This window comes from Dendrobium catenatum, unplaced genomic scaffold (assembly GCF_001605985.2).
Source record: "Dendrobium catenatum unplaced genomic scaffold, ASM160598v2 fragScaff_scaffold_1416, whole genome shotgun sequence".
NCBI classification, from domain to species: domain Eukaryota; kingdom Viridiplantae; phylum Streptophyta; class Magnoliopsida; order Asparagales; family Orchidaceae; genus Dendrobium; species Dendrobium catenatum.
Genome location: NW_021319878.1, coordinates 165,252 through 183,633, shown reverse-complemented (window position 1 = coordinate 183,633; position 18,382 = coordinate 165,252). Strand labels below are relative to the sequence as shown.

General features: G+C 34.6%; 1 protein-coding gene across 1 annotated transcript; it reads left to right on the top strand.

Moving 5' to 3' along the window:
- Positions 1 to 10,785: 10,785 nt before the first annotated feature.
- On the top strand, positions 10,786 to 11,935 carry LOC114580946. The gene is made up of 2 exons (XM_028699939.1): positions 10,786 to 10,848; positions 11,300 to 11,935. The coding sequence occupies exons 1-2, from the start codon at positions 10,786 to 10,788 to the stop codon at positions 11,933 to 11,935; spliced, it is 699 nt and encodes a 232-aa protein (XP_028555772.1).
- Positions 11,936 to 18,382: the final 6,447 nt, after the last annotated feature.

Genomic DNA, 18,382 nt, shown 5'->3' with positions numbered 1-18,382 from the left:
TTGGGATTTTTTCTGGATGTATGACTGTATAGAGCATCTTACTTGCTGGGATAATTCTATCTTGGTTGTTAGCTATGTGTTTTATCTGTGTGCTGTGGCTGTGGATCGTCCTTCTAAGCAGGTTGATTTATTTTCTTGGAGGTGGTGGTTTGACCATGTTAATTATGCTATTGCTGGGAGTGCCAAAGGCTGGCTATACGATTACTGTTATGATTTCTATTTTAAGTATTTTGGCTAGATTTGGAGAAAATTTTGCTGGGTTATGTTTGGTGCTAATATGGTGGATTTTCAGGTTTCTGTTAAGACCTTTTGGAATTGTAGTGAGTTTTTCTTACGTCTGCTGGGCATTTTGAGGTGTTCTTCTGATTTTATTAAGTCAGAGTCTATCAAAGATTATAGTAGGGGTTTTCTTTCCGGTTACTATTATTTTTCTCACATCTTTTTTTGGAGAATGCTTTGCAGGTATCTCAAGATTTATCTTTCTTGGAGCTTCAATGAATGCAAGGTATTCTTCTCTTCTTTGTCAATTTCTTTTTATTATTTTTGTCTTCTTTTTGGCAGGAAGTCTGTGCTGAATGGTATTATCCCGCGCTTCCTTTTTTGGGTGCTGTCTACTCACAGCCCGAGGGGTTATTTAGGTTCTTTTTGTAATCGTAGTATAAGGATCCACCGACTCATAGGATTTTTGTTTTCTTTTTTACTTGTAGCTCTTTCGAGCAGTAGCGAGCTAGAGGATCCTTTTAAGGACTGTGTAATAATTTTTGATATTAACGCGTAGGCCCCACAGCGGGTTTTAATTAAAAAAAATTATATCTAAACAAAACACGTAACTCTAACAAGCTTCAGCGTACGTAGAATCGTTCTTCAGAGATAGGCATGTAAACACGTCCTTTTTCCCTTTATCTCTATCTCTCTCTTACCAATCAATCGAAGAAGATACCCTTCCTGAAATCCAACAAAAAAACATCTTCTTCGAAGAAATCAGAAGTGACGGTGGAACAAAAAAGATAAATTTGTAATCCGTTTTTCAAACTGGATCACAATATTCTTCTCTTCTACTCCGATATTTCAAACATATCACCATCACCACAAATAGATGCTGCCATCTCCCAAAATCCATAATATTTTTCTATCTATCCAGAATCAATGAAACCCTAATTGGAAATCAACATTGTAAGATTCCCACCAAACAAGTTAGCTTCTGTCATTTTTTGCTGCCGTGGATTAGCAAATGCTACAGGCGAGTCCGAGGTAGTGTTCGTAAGCATGGATCACATTTGTGGAAGTGATGGGCTTAGCTTTGAGATCTGCATTCATGAAGAGAAAGCTCTTAAAGAGAATTTTCAGCAAAGGGTGAGGTGCGGTCTAGATAATGAGGCGCTCAACCTTATAATGGAGATCAAGATATGTGTAGTGAAAGATCATGGATTTTTGATAAGAGAGGTGGGGTCAAGGATAAATAGATTTTATCTCAAGCAAACATCAATATTAGAGGAAGATAATGAGGATGATGAGGAGGAGCAAGATGTGAAGAAAGAGATGAAGGGATCGGATAATTCAGACTATGCAAAGAAAAAAAAGGAAGGATGGCAGAAGTGAAAAGCTACTACTTGATTACAAAGTCCTTAAAAGGACCCACCAGCTTGCTACCGCTCCGAAAAGCTACAATAAAAAAAGAGATAAAAAACCTAAGAGCCGGTAGTTCCATATCCTATGATTACAGAAATAACAAGAATAGAAATACGGGCTGTGAGTATACATCACCCAAAAAAGGAAGATCCAATTTGTCTCATTCAGCTCAAACTTCCTGCAAAAGAACAAAAAGAAGAAGGAATGGAAATGCGAGAAGGAAAAGAAGAAAACCTTGCATTCATTATAGCTTCCAAAACAACAGATGATGAATATCCTGCAAGAAATTCTCCAAAAGAAGCATTAAAAGCAAAGAAATGAATATAGTAAGAAACGGCTTTCAGAATACTATTACCATCCAGGCACTGGTTAACCATCTTCCTCAAAGACATTAACTTAAATAGGTACAGCCAGCTTAAAAACCTACCCAACCCATAGAAAACAAAAACAGTCATAAAAGGCAAGAATAAATACAAATACCAATCCAGGTATAACATCAGAAAATCATCTGTAGCCCCAAAAATACTCACATTCCCCAGGAAGGTATTCCTAAACTCGATTAAATGAACCTGTAAGACCATAGTGGAGTGAGCAAAGCAGAGAAAGACCATAAGATCCCAAGAGGGTAACCCCATATAAGAAGAAAAACCATGAGGATACAAACAACCATAGACATCCAAACTAGCAACCATCAGGTTAGCCTTCCAAAACAAGAGAGAAAATTGATAGAGCACATCAGGCACCAATAAACAGCAGGAACCGTAAGTACTAGGAAACAAATTGACCAGAATAATGGAGTAAGATAACCTATCTTTAAATACTTGATAAAAATTAATATCAACCATCCTGTAATGATGGATACCACAAGAATTCGAACAATAGTTCAATGAAGCAATATCAATCTAAACACTGTAAGAGTAGTTTAAGTAGTTGACCAGCCATCCACAAGAATAACAATCCAAATGGGGAATAACAATAATAATGGGGCTCCAAAATTTACCAGCAGCAACCCAGTAAATAAACACCTTCAAGTAAGAGCCAATAAAGGCCAAAAGAAAAAAAATATTAACCATGTCTAATATAAGGAAGAGCAGATTTATTCAGGGTTATCATACCTTTCAAGATCAGATTAAGATTAGTAATGCAAAGATCTTGATAACTATCAAGCTGACAACTGAAGCTTGCCAACTAGTCGGCATAGGCATTAGCTTCACGGTAAATGTGAGAGATATTAAAGTTAATAGAAGAAAGAGACTTTTTGATTCTCCTAATCAGATAAAAATTTTGAGGATTTCCGTGAACCTGATTTTTAATAATTTGAACCACAAGCTCAGCATCCACCTCAATCCAGACATAATAATACCCCAAATTAATACAATTATCAATACCAATAGCTAATCGAGTAAGTTCAGCATTAATAACAGAACAAGAATGCAAAGGGCAAACAAAAGCAGCTAATACCTTACCCTCGTGGTCCCGTATGATGCCACCAGCACCAGCTGAAGAGTTTCTCACTCAGCCATCCGAATTCAATTTAATATAAGGAACAGACGGCTTCCTCCAAATAACAAATCTGGTAAAGCTTCTATTAACATTATTACCCAAATGTATACCAAGAAGATCAGCTAATTTCCGGACATTTTTACAGTTCTTAATCGAAATCAAGTTGCAGGAAGAAAGATGCAAAATTTTATGATTAATGTTATATATAATAATAGTAGTCTTCATCTTAATATCACAGTACTTGGATTCATTTCTCGATTTCCAAATGAACCATAAAATAAGAATAGGGATTAAATTTAAAATATGACCTTTAGAGTTGATCATCCACTTATTTAATAAGGAAGATCATTATAATTATCCATTGGATTCAAATTTGCCATCTCAAAATAGTGTTACCAAACCTTCTTAGCTATATCCCCATGCACAAAAAGATGATTAACACTTTCAATATTAGCACAACATTAGCATTTAGAAGGGAAGCTAAAGCCTTTTTTCTGAATTAAAGTATCAACAGGAATAAAACCCTTCAGACATCTCCACGCTAAAATGGAATAAGAAACAAGGATACTATTATGCCATAGAGATGAGTAAATGAGAGAGTAATTATATTTATACCTGAAAGCTTCCCACACTTGTCTCATTTGAAAATTACCCGACGAGGATAAAGTAAACAAAATTTTATCATTGCTAGACAATTCTAAAGGGATCAACAGAATCTTGTCAACAATAAAGGGAGGTAAAACCTCCAAAAGTTTAGTAACATTCCAGCCATCGTTAAAAATAAAACTAGAGACCATGATATTATCAATAGAAGAGGTGTTTAAATAGTTGTCAATCGACCAAGGACCAATCCAGTTATCTTGCCAAAAGAAAACATTACCTTTACCAATACCCCACTAGATAAAATGTTTTGCAGACCACTTAATGTTACACAGTCTTTTCCAGGTAGAAGAATCATTCAGTTTATAAATTCCAAGCAGAGGATGGGAATCTTTGCAATATTAAACATTCATAAAATGGGCCCATAAACTCTCATTCTTTCTAAAAGAAAACCAAAGTTTATGAGAGAAAGCTTGAACCATATCATGAATGTTTTTGCAACCTAAACCACCTTCTTTATAGATGCCACAGATATTGTTCCAAGAAGCCCAACGAATACCATTACTATTAAATTTGGAACTCTAAAAGAATTTATTTAACATTCTCTCAATTCTAAGACAAATAGCGGCAGTCGGATGCAAGGAATGCAGTAAGTAAATGGGAATAGAATTAAGAACAGATTTAATAAGAATTAATCTACCCCCATAAGATAAAAAATTGGAAGGCCAGTGGGTTAATTTTTTTTGAAAACAAGTAAAAATATCTTCAAACAGATGACTCCTCTTTTTACCTTTAAAAATCAGAGTGCCCAAGTACTTAATAGGGAAGGTTTTAGATTGAAAACCACAGATACTTTGAATAGCTAAAATTCTATCTCTATTGATAGACTTTCCAGCAATAAAACTGCTTTTATCCTAATTGATAGCCAAACCGCTAAAAGCGTGAAATTGAGAAAGAAAATTACTTAAGGAAGTAATGTTATTAATCGAGCCATTGGAGAACAGAATGAAATCATCAGCAAAACTAAGGTGAGAAATAGGAATACCTCTAATAGTGCAAAAAGAAGTTTAGGATTACGTATGTATAAATCTTCAATACCCCTAGAAAGGTATTCCATAGCAATAATGAAGAGAGCCGGGGAAATATTATCCCCTTGTCTTAAACCTTTGGATGACTTGAAAAAACCATGGTTTCTACCATTAATCATAACAGAGAAATAACAATTATCAATACTGTTCTGGATAAGCTTAATAAAAAAATTGCTGAAACCAAATAAAGAAAGAACCTTATACAAAAAATTCCAGTTAAGGTTATCATAAGCTTTAGAAATATCCAGTTTCAAAATAATATTACTACCTTTCACCTTGGTATTTATATCATGCGCAAGCTCTTGGGTAAGCAAAACATTATTAAAAATGGTTCTACCTTTCACAAAACCAGTTTGATTACTTGAAATAATTCTAGGAAGAATACTTTCTAACCTTTTGGAAATAATCTTGGAAATAAGTTTATTAAAAAAAGAGCAAAGGCTTATAGGTCTGAAGTCATTCCATTTAATAGCCCCAACAATTTTAGGAATGAGAATAATACTAGTAGAAGTGAAGAACTTAGGGTAGGTAGAACCCTTAAAGAAGTCAATGACCGCTTCAATAATATCAGTTTTAACAATCTCCCAACAATTTTGAAAAACATTAGTAGTGTAACCATCAGGACCCGCAATGGAGTCCCCGTTCAAATCCATAACAGCATTGTAAATTTCCACATCTGAAGGGAGAAGACAAAGCATTTCATTATCACTATCATTAATAATTTGCGGAATGACATGAGGATTAGTTAAAGGAATATTGGTAAAGTGATCATTGAAACTATTCTTAAAGTGTTCCACCCCATAATTGCAAATAAGCTCCTCAGAATCAATAATAGAACCATCACTATTGACAATTTTATGAATATAATTCTTGGTTCTATTATGATTAGCCATGACGTGAAAAAACTTGGTGTTCCTATCACCTTCAACAGTAAATTTAAAGTTGGCTTTTTGTTTCCAAAAAATTTCCTCCTGATCCTGAAGAAGAACAAGAGAATCCTTGGCACTGTTAATAATATTCAGATTATCATTAGAAGGATTAATCATATAACTATTCTCAAGCTCTTGAACTTTTATTTCAGCTTCCTTGATGTTAGTAAAGACATTCTTGAAAACCTTTTTTTTCCCACCAATTTAAAACATGTTTTAATCTACTAAGTTTAGACCATAATCTAAGCATGCCCTTAATATCATTGTTAGGGTAAATGGGAGCGTTCCAATTAGTACTAATAATATTCTTGAAGTCGCCATGAGAAAGCCACATATTTTGGAATCTAAAAGCAGCATTATCAACATTTTTATTAGCATTAATACTAAGCAATAAAGGATAAGGATCAGACAGAGTTCTACTAAGATGATCAATAGAAGACATGGAGAAGGCAGAAAGACAATCATTATTAAAAAGATATCTATCAAGGTGCTGCCAAATCTTAGAATGATTCCAAGTAAAAGGACTACCAATAAAACCAAAATCATTCAAATAGCAGTCAGAAATAATAGAATTAAAATCTTCCATAGCGATAGAGTTAGGCAAATTACCTCCTTTTCTTTCCGAGGCATTAGAGATGATATTAAAATCACCTCCAATGCACCGAGGGCCGTTAATATTAATAGCAATTTGATGGATCTGATCCCAGAGAGGGAGACGATTCCATTTAGAGCAAGCAGCATAGACGAAAGAAGCATAACATTTATAATTGAAAAATTCAACTTCACAGTTGATAATTTGAGGGAAATCCAAAATAATATTAACATTAATTTTTTTATTCCACATGATCCAAATTTTGTTAGAACAATTAGCAGCAAACATAGAAAAACCTAATTTAGAAGCAGTAGAACAGAGTTTATAAGAGGAAATAAGAGGCTCAATTAACTCTAAGAGCATGATACTATGCATTCTAGACAGGTTTTTAACTCTAGCAATAGAATCCTTACCCCTGATTCCCCTAACATTCCAAAGGAGAGCTTGAATCATTAAGATATTTGGAAGTATTTGAGCACGGGTTGACCGTGGGGTAGAAGGTTGAGAGTTTTTAGAAATTTTCCCTTTCTTTTTGACAACTTTCGAATAGCCATCATCACTATTTTTTTGCAGATTAACAATATTAGACATATAAGAAGAGGCCACGACATCACTATTTTTAGGATGAGCAATATTAGTTATAGAAGAAGGGGCCATTGTATTACTCAAAGATTTTTCATAAGTTTGGACATTTTGCTCACCATTAGAAGGGGGGAAGAAATTCCCCTTCTTCATAAGTTTCATAGTTACCATCTCCAATAGTTTCACCATCTCTGTTAGAAACATCATTAGAAATAAAGTTAGAATTTTTTTCTATAGTAACCAAAGGAAGTAAATCAGAATGCACAGTTTCAATATTATCAATATCATTTAGCATAGATTCAACGGAAATGTAAATTTTTGGATCAGCAGCCTCATTATTCTTTCCAATATTTTCATGATTCTCCTCCTCAGTAAGATTATCAACATTAAGAATTTGTAATTTCTCTTGAGAGGCAACAATTTCAACTTTTGACTTATCAGTCAACGGAAGCGATTCCACCAGATCTGACTCGAAAACCTTCCTGGTAGGCACATAAATTTTATCGGTGGATCCAGGCTTACCATCCAACGGAGCAGTCATTTTTTTAAGCTCGGGGTGGAGTTTGAAGCAATCAGAGGGGGCATGACCATGGATCTTGCAATGAGAGAAAAAGTCAGGGACTTTCTCGAATTCGACATTTTGCATGTAACCGTAAGCTTTCGATCCAACCCATATATCCTTCGAATGTTTTTTGGTAATATCAACATCTACTAAAATTTTAGCCAAAGAAGGCCTTGTACGTGAGGCAGTAGCTTGATCTATTTGTAGAGGTCTCCTGAAAATAGATCCCAAAGCTTGTAAAACTTTTTGGTTAAAAAAGTGCAACCGAAGATTAGGAAAAGAAATCCAGATGGGGACTATGGGGGATTCTTCCTTGATATCAAAAAATGACATCCATTTTAAAATTCACATTTGATAGTTGAAAATAAAGTAGGATCTTCTAGATAAAATCCTACTATAGTCAAGATCATTAGAGAGTTGTATGGCTACATGCCTAGAATCCAACAGACCGATACAGAAAAATCCTAAAAGTTTTAAGTTAGTGAAATAACTACGAATAGAGTCTAGATTTGGTTTGTTAAGACCAAATTTACCAACCAAAGTGAACTAAAAAGGTGATGCCAGCTTAAGAACTTCTTCATCAGTTAAAAGAACGGCTGGAACACCATTAAACATCGATTGAGATAAATTAGGAAGGGTATCACCTGAGCCCGAGAAAACATCCTTAAACGAATACGATCTGGAAGGCGAACCATCCCCCACCTCAAGATTAAAGAATCCTTTATTCTTGATCGGCTCAGAGCCAGCAACAGATCCCCAAGGGTTTGGGGGTTGCGAAGCAGCCATTAGAAAAAAAGCCCACGCAGGGCAAAGAGCCAAGGATCGACCACGGCTTAACAAAAATGCGGAGGAACACTAGAAAACTGTGCAGAAATCCGATCAGAATGGCCGAAAACAAAGGGGGAAAAGCGAAAACCCTAAATCGCCAGAGCGGCTGGTTTTCGAGGAGAGAGGAGGTGACCCAATTACGTGCTGAATGGGTATAGTTGTGCTATAAAGGTTGGAATTTGTGCAGCATGTTTATAAGTTGGGTTATTTGTTTATAGAACTCCTTGAAGATATTAGTAAGTTTGTGATTATCATACAGAATAATTTTGTAAACTTTTATTAATATTTTGATAACATTTTTTTTACTTAGAGAGGATGATCATATATGTCTTTTTATTTTTTCTTTCATCTGCCATCCAATTTAATTTTATCAAGTTACAACTCCATGTATACATTGACAATAATTTAAAACACATTAATGTTCTCTTTGACGTAGAGTTGATCAAATTGAACTCTTGCAAAATAATGAAATAAATGATTAAAATGTATTTAAAGGATATATATATATATATATATATATATATATCTCTGGCGATTTAGGGTTTCCGCTCTCTCCCTTCGTTTTCGATCGTTCTACTCCGATCTTCCTCCTGATTTTTGGTGCTTTTTGGTGAGTTTGTGCGCGCTGTTTTCGTTCATCTGCTCTTTGCCCCTCGGGGGCTTGTTCTCTGATGGCTTGAGCTAAGCCCTCCAACCCTTGGGGTTTCATGGCTGGATCTGAGTAGATCAAAAAATAAAGGTTTCTTTAATCTTGATGCGGGTGACCATAGCTCATCTCCGAGATCGCATTCTTTCAAGGAGGTGCTTTAGGGTCGAGCCTCTTCAAGTGATGTTCTTCCAAACTTGTCTCAAACGGTTTTGAACGGTGTTCCGGCGATTCTTTTGACTGATGACGAAGTTCTTAAGTTGTCTTCTCCCTTTCAGTTTACTTTGGTCGAAAAATTTGGTATGAATAGACCTAACCTAGATTCCATTCGTATGTTTTTCACAAACTTAAAGCTCTCGGGTTTCTTGTCGATTGGTCTTTTGGATTCTAGACATGTTGCTATACAACTCTCAAATGATCTAGATTATAGTAGAATCTTTGCTAGACGATCCAATTTCATTTTTAATTGTCAAATGCGATTTTTGAAATGGATGCTATTTTTCGATATTAAGGAAGAATCTCCCATCATTCCCATCTGGATCACTTTCCCCAATTTACAATTGCATTTTTTCAATCAGAAAGTTTTACATGCATTGGGATTCATTTTCGGGAGACCTCTTTAAATCGACCAGGCGACTGCATCTCGAACAAGGCCTTCTGTGGCTAGAATTCTTGTCGAAGTTGATATTACGAGAAAACATTCTAAGGAAATATGGGTTGGATCGAAAGCTTTTGTCTATATGCAAAAGGTCGAATTTGAGAAAGTCCCGGAGTTTTGTTCCCATTGCAAGAGTCATGGACATGCCCCTTCTAAATGCTTTAAGCTTCACCCCAAACTTAAAAAAAAAATGGCTGTTCAGTCGAATGGGAAGCATGGATCCACCGAAAAAAATTTATGTGCATATCGGGAAGGATGATCAATCGAAGCAGGTGGAACCGCTTCCCTCGTCTGATAAGTCGGCTCATGATATTGTTGCTTTTACATGTTCCTCAGAATACTTCTAATGTTGATTTTACCAATATTGAGGAGAACCATGAAACTATTGTAAACAATGTTGCCAAAAATGATCCTAAAATTTTCATCTCTACAGATTATATGTTAAATGATACTGATACCATTAAGGATGTTCATTCGGAATTGAATCCTATTACTACTAATATTGTTGAAAAGCATTCTAATTCTATTCCTAATGATGAAGCTAACAGGGAATTTGGGATTATTGTGGATGGGAACAATGATGTTTGTGAAGAAGGGGAATTTGTCCCGCCTACCAATGGTGAGCAAAATGTTCTACATAACAAAAATATTGTGAGTAATGATGTTGCTTCATCTTCTATTACTAATATTGTTGGTCATAAAGGTCTTGATGAGGATGGTTTTTCTAAAGCTGGTAAAAATAAAGGAAAAAACCCTAAGAACTCATTGCCATCTACTCCCCGGTCTACCAGAGCTCAAAATTCTTCCAAATATCTTAATGATTAAGGCTCTTTTATGGATTGTGAGGGGGATTGGGGGTAAGGAGTTGATTGCTAGAGTTAAAAACCTATCTAGAATGCATAAAATTATGTTTTTAGTTTTAATTGAGCCACTCATTTTGTTTGATAAACTTAGTTCTACTGCTACTACTTTGGGTTTTTCTAAATATGCTGCTAATTGCTCCAATAATATTTGAATTATGTAGAATAACAACATCAATGTGAGTATTATTTTAGATTTTTCTCAAATTATTAACTCTGAAATTGATTTTTTTTATTATAAGTGCTATGCTTCTTTTGGAATCGTATCCCTTTTTGGGACCAGATCCATCAATTTGCCCGCAATATTAATGGCCCTTGGTGTATTGGAGGTGACTTTAATATCATCTTTAATGCCTCAGAAAGAAGGGGAGGTAATCTTCCTAACCCTGTTGCTATGGATGATTTTAATACTGTGATCTCTGACTGCAATTTGAACGACATAGGTTTTATTGGTAGTCCATTTACTTGGAATATATATACTTTATGGCAACGCCTTGATAGATTTCTCTTTAATAATGATTGACTTTCTAAATTTTCCATGTCTTCTGTTGAACATCTTAGTAGAACTTTGTCTGATCATTCTCCTTTACTATTATCTATTAATGCTAATAGAAAAGTTGGTAATGCTGCCTTTAGATTCCAAAACATGTGGCTTTCTCATGTTGATTTTAAGAATGTCATTAGTATCAATTGGAATGCTCCTATTTATCCAAACAATGATATTAAGGGCATGTTTAGATTATGGTCAAAATTAAGTAGATTAAAGCATGTGTTAAATTGGTGGAACAAAAATGTTTTAAGAATATTTTTACTAATATTAAGGAAGCTGAAGTGAAAGTTCTTGAGCTGGAGAATACCTATTTGGTTAATCCTTCTATTAAAAACCTTAATAATCTTAATTGTGCGAAGGATTCTCTTGTTCAACTTCAGGACCAGGAGGAAACTTTCTGGAAACAAAAAGCTAATGTTAAATTTACTATTGAAGGGGATAGGAATACTAAGTTTTTTCATGCCATGGCCAATCGTAATAGAACTAAGAATCACATTCATAAAATTGTTAATAGTGATGCTTCTACTAATGAGTCTGAGGAGTTAATTTGTAAGTCTGGTGTGGATTATTTTAAGAATAATTTCAATGATCACTTTAGCAATGTTCCTTTAGTTAATCCTCAAGTCATCCCTTATATTATTAATGATATTGATAATAACTTCCTTTGTCATCTCTCCTATGAGTTGGAAGTTTACAATGATGTTAATGATTTGAATGGCAATTCGATTGCTGGTCCGGATGGCTATACTACTAATTTTTTTCAAAAGTGTTGGGATATTGTTAAAATTGATGTGATTGAAGCAGTCAATGACTTTTTCAAGGGAATCCCCTATCCGAAAATTTTCACTTCTACTAACATTGTGCTCATTCCTAAAACTTCTGGGGATAATAAGTGGAATGAATTTTGACCTATTAGCCTTTGCTCTTTTTTTAACAAACTCATTTCTAAGATTATTTCCAAGAGATTGGAAAGTATTCTTCCTAGAATTATTTCTAGTAATCAAACTGGGTTTGTTAAAGGTAGGAGTATTTTCTATAAAGTTCTTTTGACCCAAGAGCTTGCACATGATATTAATACCAAGGTTAAAGGTGGTAATATTATTTTGAAATTGGACATTTCTAAAGCTTATGATAATCTTAACTGGAATTTCCTTTATAATGTGCTCTCTTTATTTGGCTTTACTGAATGTTTCATTAAGCTTATTAAGATTGGTATTGATAATTATTATTTTTCTGTGATCATTAATGGTAAAAATCATGGTTTTTTCAAGTCTTCTAAAGGTCTAAGACAAGGTGATAATATTTCTCCCGCTCTTTTCATTATTGCTTGGAATACCTCTCTAGGGGTATTTAAGATTTATACCTAAGGTTTCCTAAGCATTTTTTTTATACTATCAGAGGCATCCTGATTTCTCTCCTTAGTTTTGCTGATGATTTCATTCTTTTTTCTAATGGTTTGATTAATAATATTAAAATTTTGAGCAATTTTCTCTTACAGTTTCATGCTTCTAGTGGTTTGGCTATTAATAAGGATAAAAGCAGTTTTATTGTTGGTAAGTCTATAAATAGAGATAGAATTACTGCTATTCAAAGAATTTGCGACTTTCAATCTAAAACTTTGCCTATTAAGTATTTGGTACTCTTATATTTAAAGGTAAAAAGAGAAGTCACCTTTTTGAAGTTATTTTTACTAGCTTCCAAAAAAAATTAACCCACTGGTCTTCTAATTTTCTGTCTTTTGGGGGTAGATTAATTCTTACTAAATCTGTTTTGAACTCTATTCCTATTTACTTACTTCATACCCTTCTACCGAATGCCACCATTTGTCTTAGAATTGAGAGAATGATAAACAAATTCTTTTGGGGCTCCAAGTTTAATAGTAATGGTATTTGTTGGGCCTCTTGGAACAACATTTATGGCATTTATAACGAAGGTGGTTTAGGCTGCAAAAACCTTTCCGACATGGTGCAAGCTTTCTCTCACAAACTTTAGTTTTCCTTTAAATCAAAGGTGAGTTTATGGGCTCATTATATGAATGCTAAATATTACAAAGATTCTCATCCTTTACTTGGTGTTTATAAAGCTTCTGACACTTTAACCTGGAAAAGGCTTTACAAAATTAAGTGGAAGGCCGATCAATTCATTCAATGGGGTATTGGCAAAGGTAACGTTTTCTTTTGTCAAGATAGTTGGCTAGGGCCCTATTCTATTGATAATTATTTAAATACAACTTCTATTGATAATGTCAAGGTTTCTAATATTATTGCTAATGGTTGTTGGAATGTTACTAAACCGTTAGAGCTTATTCCTTCCAATATAGTTGACATGATTCTGATTCCTTTAGATTTGCTTTGCAAGGAAAAAATCCTCTTTTCTCTTTCATCTTCGAGTAATTTTCAAATGAAAAAGGTTTGGGATACTTACAGAGCTAAGTATAATTACTCTCTTCTTTTTCTGCTATATGGCATAATAATATTCCAGTTTCGTATTCCATTTTAGCTTGGAGATGCCATAAAGGTTTTATTCATGTGGATGATTTAATTCAGAAAAAAGGTTTTAGTTTCCCCTCCAAATGCCAATGTTGTTCTACCATTGAAAGTGTGAATCATCTTTTGTGAATGGGGAAATTGCTTATAAGGTTTGGTATCATTTCATTAACTTGGCTAATCTTAATTCTGTGGACAGTTCCAATGATCTTCCTGCCTTATTAAAAGGGTGGATAAATACCTCTAAAGGTTACATATTAAACTTAGTGTCTGTTCTTATTTTATGGTTCATTTGGAAAGCCAGAAATGAAGCTAAACATAGTGATATTAAAATGGATGCGAATCAAATTATCTCTAATATCAATCATAAAATTATGTATTTGTTTTCTTGTAATTTGATTTCGGTTAAAATTTTTTAGTAATTCTCGTAATTTTGCTGCTTTGCTTGGTATCCCTATGGGTGAGGAGTTAAACAGGGGCTTTGACAGGATTGTAATTTGGAGGAAACCCACTTTACCTTTTGTTAAATTGAATTCTGACGGGTCTGTGAGAAACTCTTGTGCTGGCACTGGAGGTATTATCCGGGATCACCAGGGTAAGGTTTTAGCTGCTTTTGCTGGCCCTTTGTAGCCTTGTTCTGTCATCACTGTGAACTTACTAGTTTATCTTATGGCATTGATATTTGTAATAAGTTGGGTTTTGTTAATGTTTGGATTGAGATGGATGCTCAACTTGTGGTTCAAATTATTAACAATCAAGTGTTGGGTAATCCTCAAAATTTTTATTTGATTAGGAAAATAAAAAAGTCTCTTTCTACTATCAATTACTCTATTTCTCATAGTTTCTGTGAAGCTAATGCTTGTGCTGACTGGTTGGCAAATTTGGGTTGCCATATTGATAGGTATCAGGAATTGAATATTAGTAATTTAAATTTGATTTTGAAAGGTATGATTACCCTTGATAAAACGGCTCTTCCCTATATTAGACATGTTTGATTTTACTATTTTTTTCATTTCCTATTGTTTCTGTTTTGGTTAATTCGTGGGACTGGAAGTATTCTATTTAGTTCTCTACTTTCGCTGGCTTTTGGATTCTGCTTGTGTCCTATGTCACTAAACATGCTGGCTTCTTCTATTTTTTTTCCTTCTAAGAATGGTGGGTTTCAATCCTTGGGGTTGATGCATACCAACTTAGGTTGTTTGAATGGCAACTTTAATATTTTCATCAATTGTTGTCGGGTTATGAAAGTTAAGTCTTATCTCAAGGTTATTGAGAGCCGTTACATTGAGGTTAATTATGCTAGTTTGTTTCCCTTGTGTGTGTTGGACAGTCGCTTGCATAGTATGTTTATTATCAATCGTGATGGTATTCTGGTTCTTAACACTCTTTTAGCTCACTTGATATTCTGATGTGGGGATTCGAGAGCTAAAACCTGCTTTGCCAATACCTAGAAGTTTTCGTATAGTATTTGCAGCTGGACTATGGTTAAATTGCTTCAGGTGGAGTTGCAAATGGTTGGTTTTTTTATATATGTTGGTTCTGATAACGAGGGTGAATTTTCTATGTTCCTTTCTCAGAAGTGCAAAAAACTTTATGTGGTTTATTACTATTTCCAACAGCATTTTAAGGTTCTTTGCTTTTTTTGTAGTATCTTTTTTTACAGATTTAAGGATTGGATTTGTTCGACGTTCGTGTTCTTGTTTCTGCACAAATATTTGGGTAATTGTGGTTCCAACCACATTTTTGACAGGAAGACTGGGTTCACTAATTATCTCATGCTCTTCCTTTTTTGGGTGCTGTCGTCTTGCAGCCCTAGATTGTTATTAGGTTTTTTTGTAACTATTAGAACTAGGAACCATCAGCTCAGAGGTTTTTTTTCTTTTGATTTTGTAGCTCTTGTGAGCATTAGAGAGCTGAAGGTTCCTATTAAGGACTTTGTAACCGTTTTTTTTTATATTAACGCGTAGGCCCCTCTGTGGGTTTTAACCTATATATATATATATATATTTATTTATATTAAAATTCTCGGAGGGGACTACGCGTTAATATCCAAAAAAGATGTTACAATGTCCTTATAAGGATCCTCCAGCTCGCTATTGCTCATAAGAGCTACATTAGAAAGCAAAATAAAGCTTAAGAGCCAGTGATTCCTTTTTATAATAATTAAAAAAAAAAACCTAAGCACATTTTAGAGCTGCACTATATACGCTTTTCTTAGCGTGGTGGGAAGAGAACCCGATGTGATGCGTACGATGAAGTTGGGATACCAATAAGTACTAACTTACAGGGAAATAACAGCTTTTCCTTTACAACAAGTACCGAAGACCCATACACTCTTTTCTTAGTGTGGTGGGGGATAAAAAAAATACGGCCGTGGTGTCCTCATTTCGAGGACACCTACCATACACACTTTTCTTAGCGTGGTGGGAAAGGCCCAGTTTGCCGTAGTTTTCCCCTAAACAGGGGAGACGCTGGGAGGCTGCCAACATTTTGGGTAAATGTGCGACCGCATTTGGACTTCATTGAACTTAAAAAGACATTAATGAACTAAGGGAAAACTTGAATAAAAGGCTTAATTCAAATTTAAATCAAACTTGATTAAAAATAGCTTGAACTTAATGAAACTACTTGAATTTGGACTTGAATATGACATGGTGAACTATACTTGGACTTGATTGGAATAAAACATAATGGACATGAACACGGTTTGAATTCAGACTTGAACTCTACAAGACAGCAGGGGACTACTTGAACTCAAATGAGTTGAATAAAGAACTAGAACTTGAACTCATCTTGGATATGAAGTAGAACTTGCAATTTGACTACAAAGACCCGGATTTTGAATGTTAAATGTTTAAATCAAATAAAAAGAATACAAATGCTATTAAAACTTTGAATTGTTCAAATGAACATCAACAATCAAATAGAGGACTTATGGAATTCAACATAACTTGAAGCATATTTGCAAGCAAGGTTTTAATGAGAAATGACATTGATATGCACTTGAGTTTGAATGATTCAAACTGGGCTTAAGTTAAGCTTGAGATTGAAGCTCGTTTGACTTAATTAAGTCATGACTTGAATAATATAAAATGAAAGAGAAATAATAAAACTTCATTTTAGCAACAACACAATCAAATCTCATGACATAATGTGATGCTTTCAATTAATTTCTACACAACTTGCTTGTAAGTTATCAACTTGCTTGCAAAGAGAGATCTACAAGATCTCCACGTATAAGTTATGGCATGAGATGTCCAATGAACGTCAAAGAGTCATCATGAATTTCTAACCAAATATAAATGAGTAATAATCCACCTACAATTGTACACAAGAAGTTTATGGAAATGTATTTAAGTGAATAATGATGGACAAGTAGAGTTTGCAAGCAATGAATGGTGGAGATTATGGGGAATAAGGAAGTTCATATGAGAAAAATAATTAGAAGGGTTCTCCAATGAAAGCCAAATGTCGTCATGTTAACATAAGCATAATAATCAAGGATGTTAAACGTGGTGTATGTATTGTAATTGACCCTCAAGGACAGGGGAACTTCAAGGACACACAATGACATATCCACGAGCAGTGTAGTGATACGATCATAGGTAAAGTTTAAAAGATCTGCAATACATACAAGCTCTCTATAAAGACAGATGTGCGTGCCACATGCCACTTAGGGTAGATGCATAAAGACTTCAGTAAATACAGTATCCTAGAGTTAATTTCAATCTGTGAAGGAATACATCTACCTTCCTACTTGTAGAAGTGACAGATTTACTACATGAGCCAAATACCACAATAAAGTGCATAAAGAATATGACAGATACAAGCTCCAATGAGCTTCTGCTGGAGCACTGCTATGAATATTACATACAATCTATGAATAAATGCCAAATATTTACAATGAATGCACGCATCAACAAACATAAAGAAGGAGATTCGTTAGTGTGCCACAATCCATTTGCAAAAGAAATGAGTAGTGCACGATAGTCTACATGTATAAAGTAGCAAACAACTAAATTCAGAAGATGCTATGCCATGCAACTGGATCTACAACACTTATACAAGAAGACAAAAGGCGTCTATAATTTACAAAGCCATGCCACCGGATCTGCAACACATATACAAGCAGACAAAAGGAGTCTACAATTTACAACGCCATGTCACCAGATCTGCAACCTTCGTACAAGCATACAGAAGGCGCCAAGAAAGTCTCAAAATGCCCCACACATACACTATAGTTTGTATACACATAGGTACACAAGGGGTAAATATAATCAAACACCCGTATGGGCCCCAACAAGCGTGAGGTAGAAACACACGTGATGTCTAGGGATACTGCGTGGATCAATGAATTCGAACCTGATCCTCATATGTAGGTAAATAGTAGTTGATAAGATTTATCAAATTATTATAAAATGCCCCCCAAACACTCGCATGGGCCCCAACGAGTATGTTATTAATACACACATGACGTCTAGGGATACTGCATGGGTCGATAAGTGAATTCAAGTTCGAACCCGATCCTTCTATACGAATCAATAGGAGTTGACAGGATTCGAACCATTAAACAAATATACGATCGTGGTGATCGATATATTTATTTTAATGCATTCATATTATGCCTTTAAGGCCTATAATAACATTAATTAACTAATAAATACACAAAGCCTATGAAATCCGATCCCCTATCGGCAAGTTGATAGGGTTGATAAGGTTCAAACTTTAAATGAAAATGATCCTAAATACCCCGATGATGGTCGTGTTGAATTTCTATCTCAATCGGAAGGGTTAAAACATATTTTTAAATGTCACTCAAATACCTACAAAAATCAAAACTCCACAAAGTCTAAATCTAAAATTATAAAA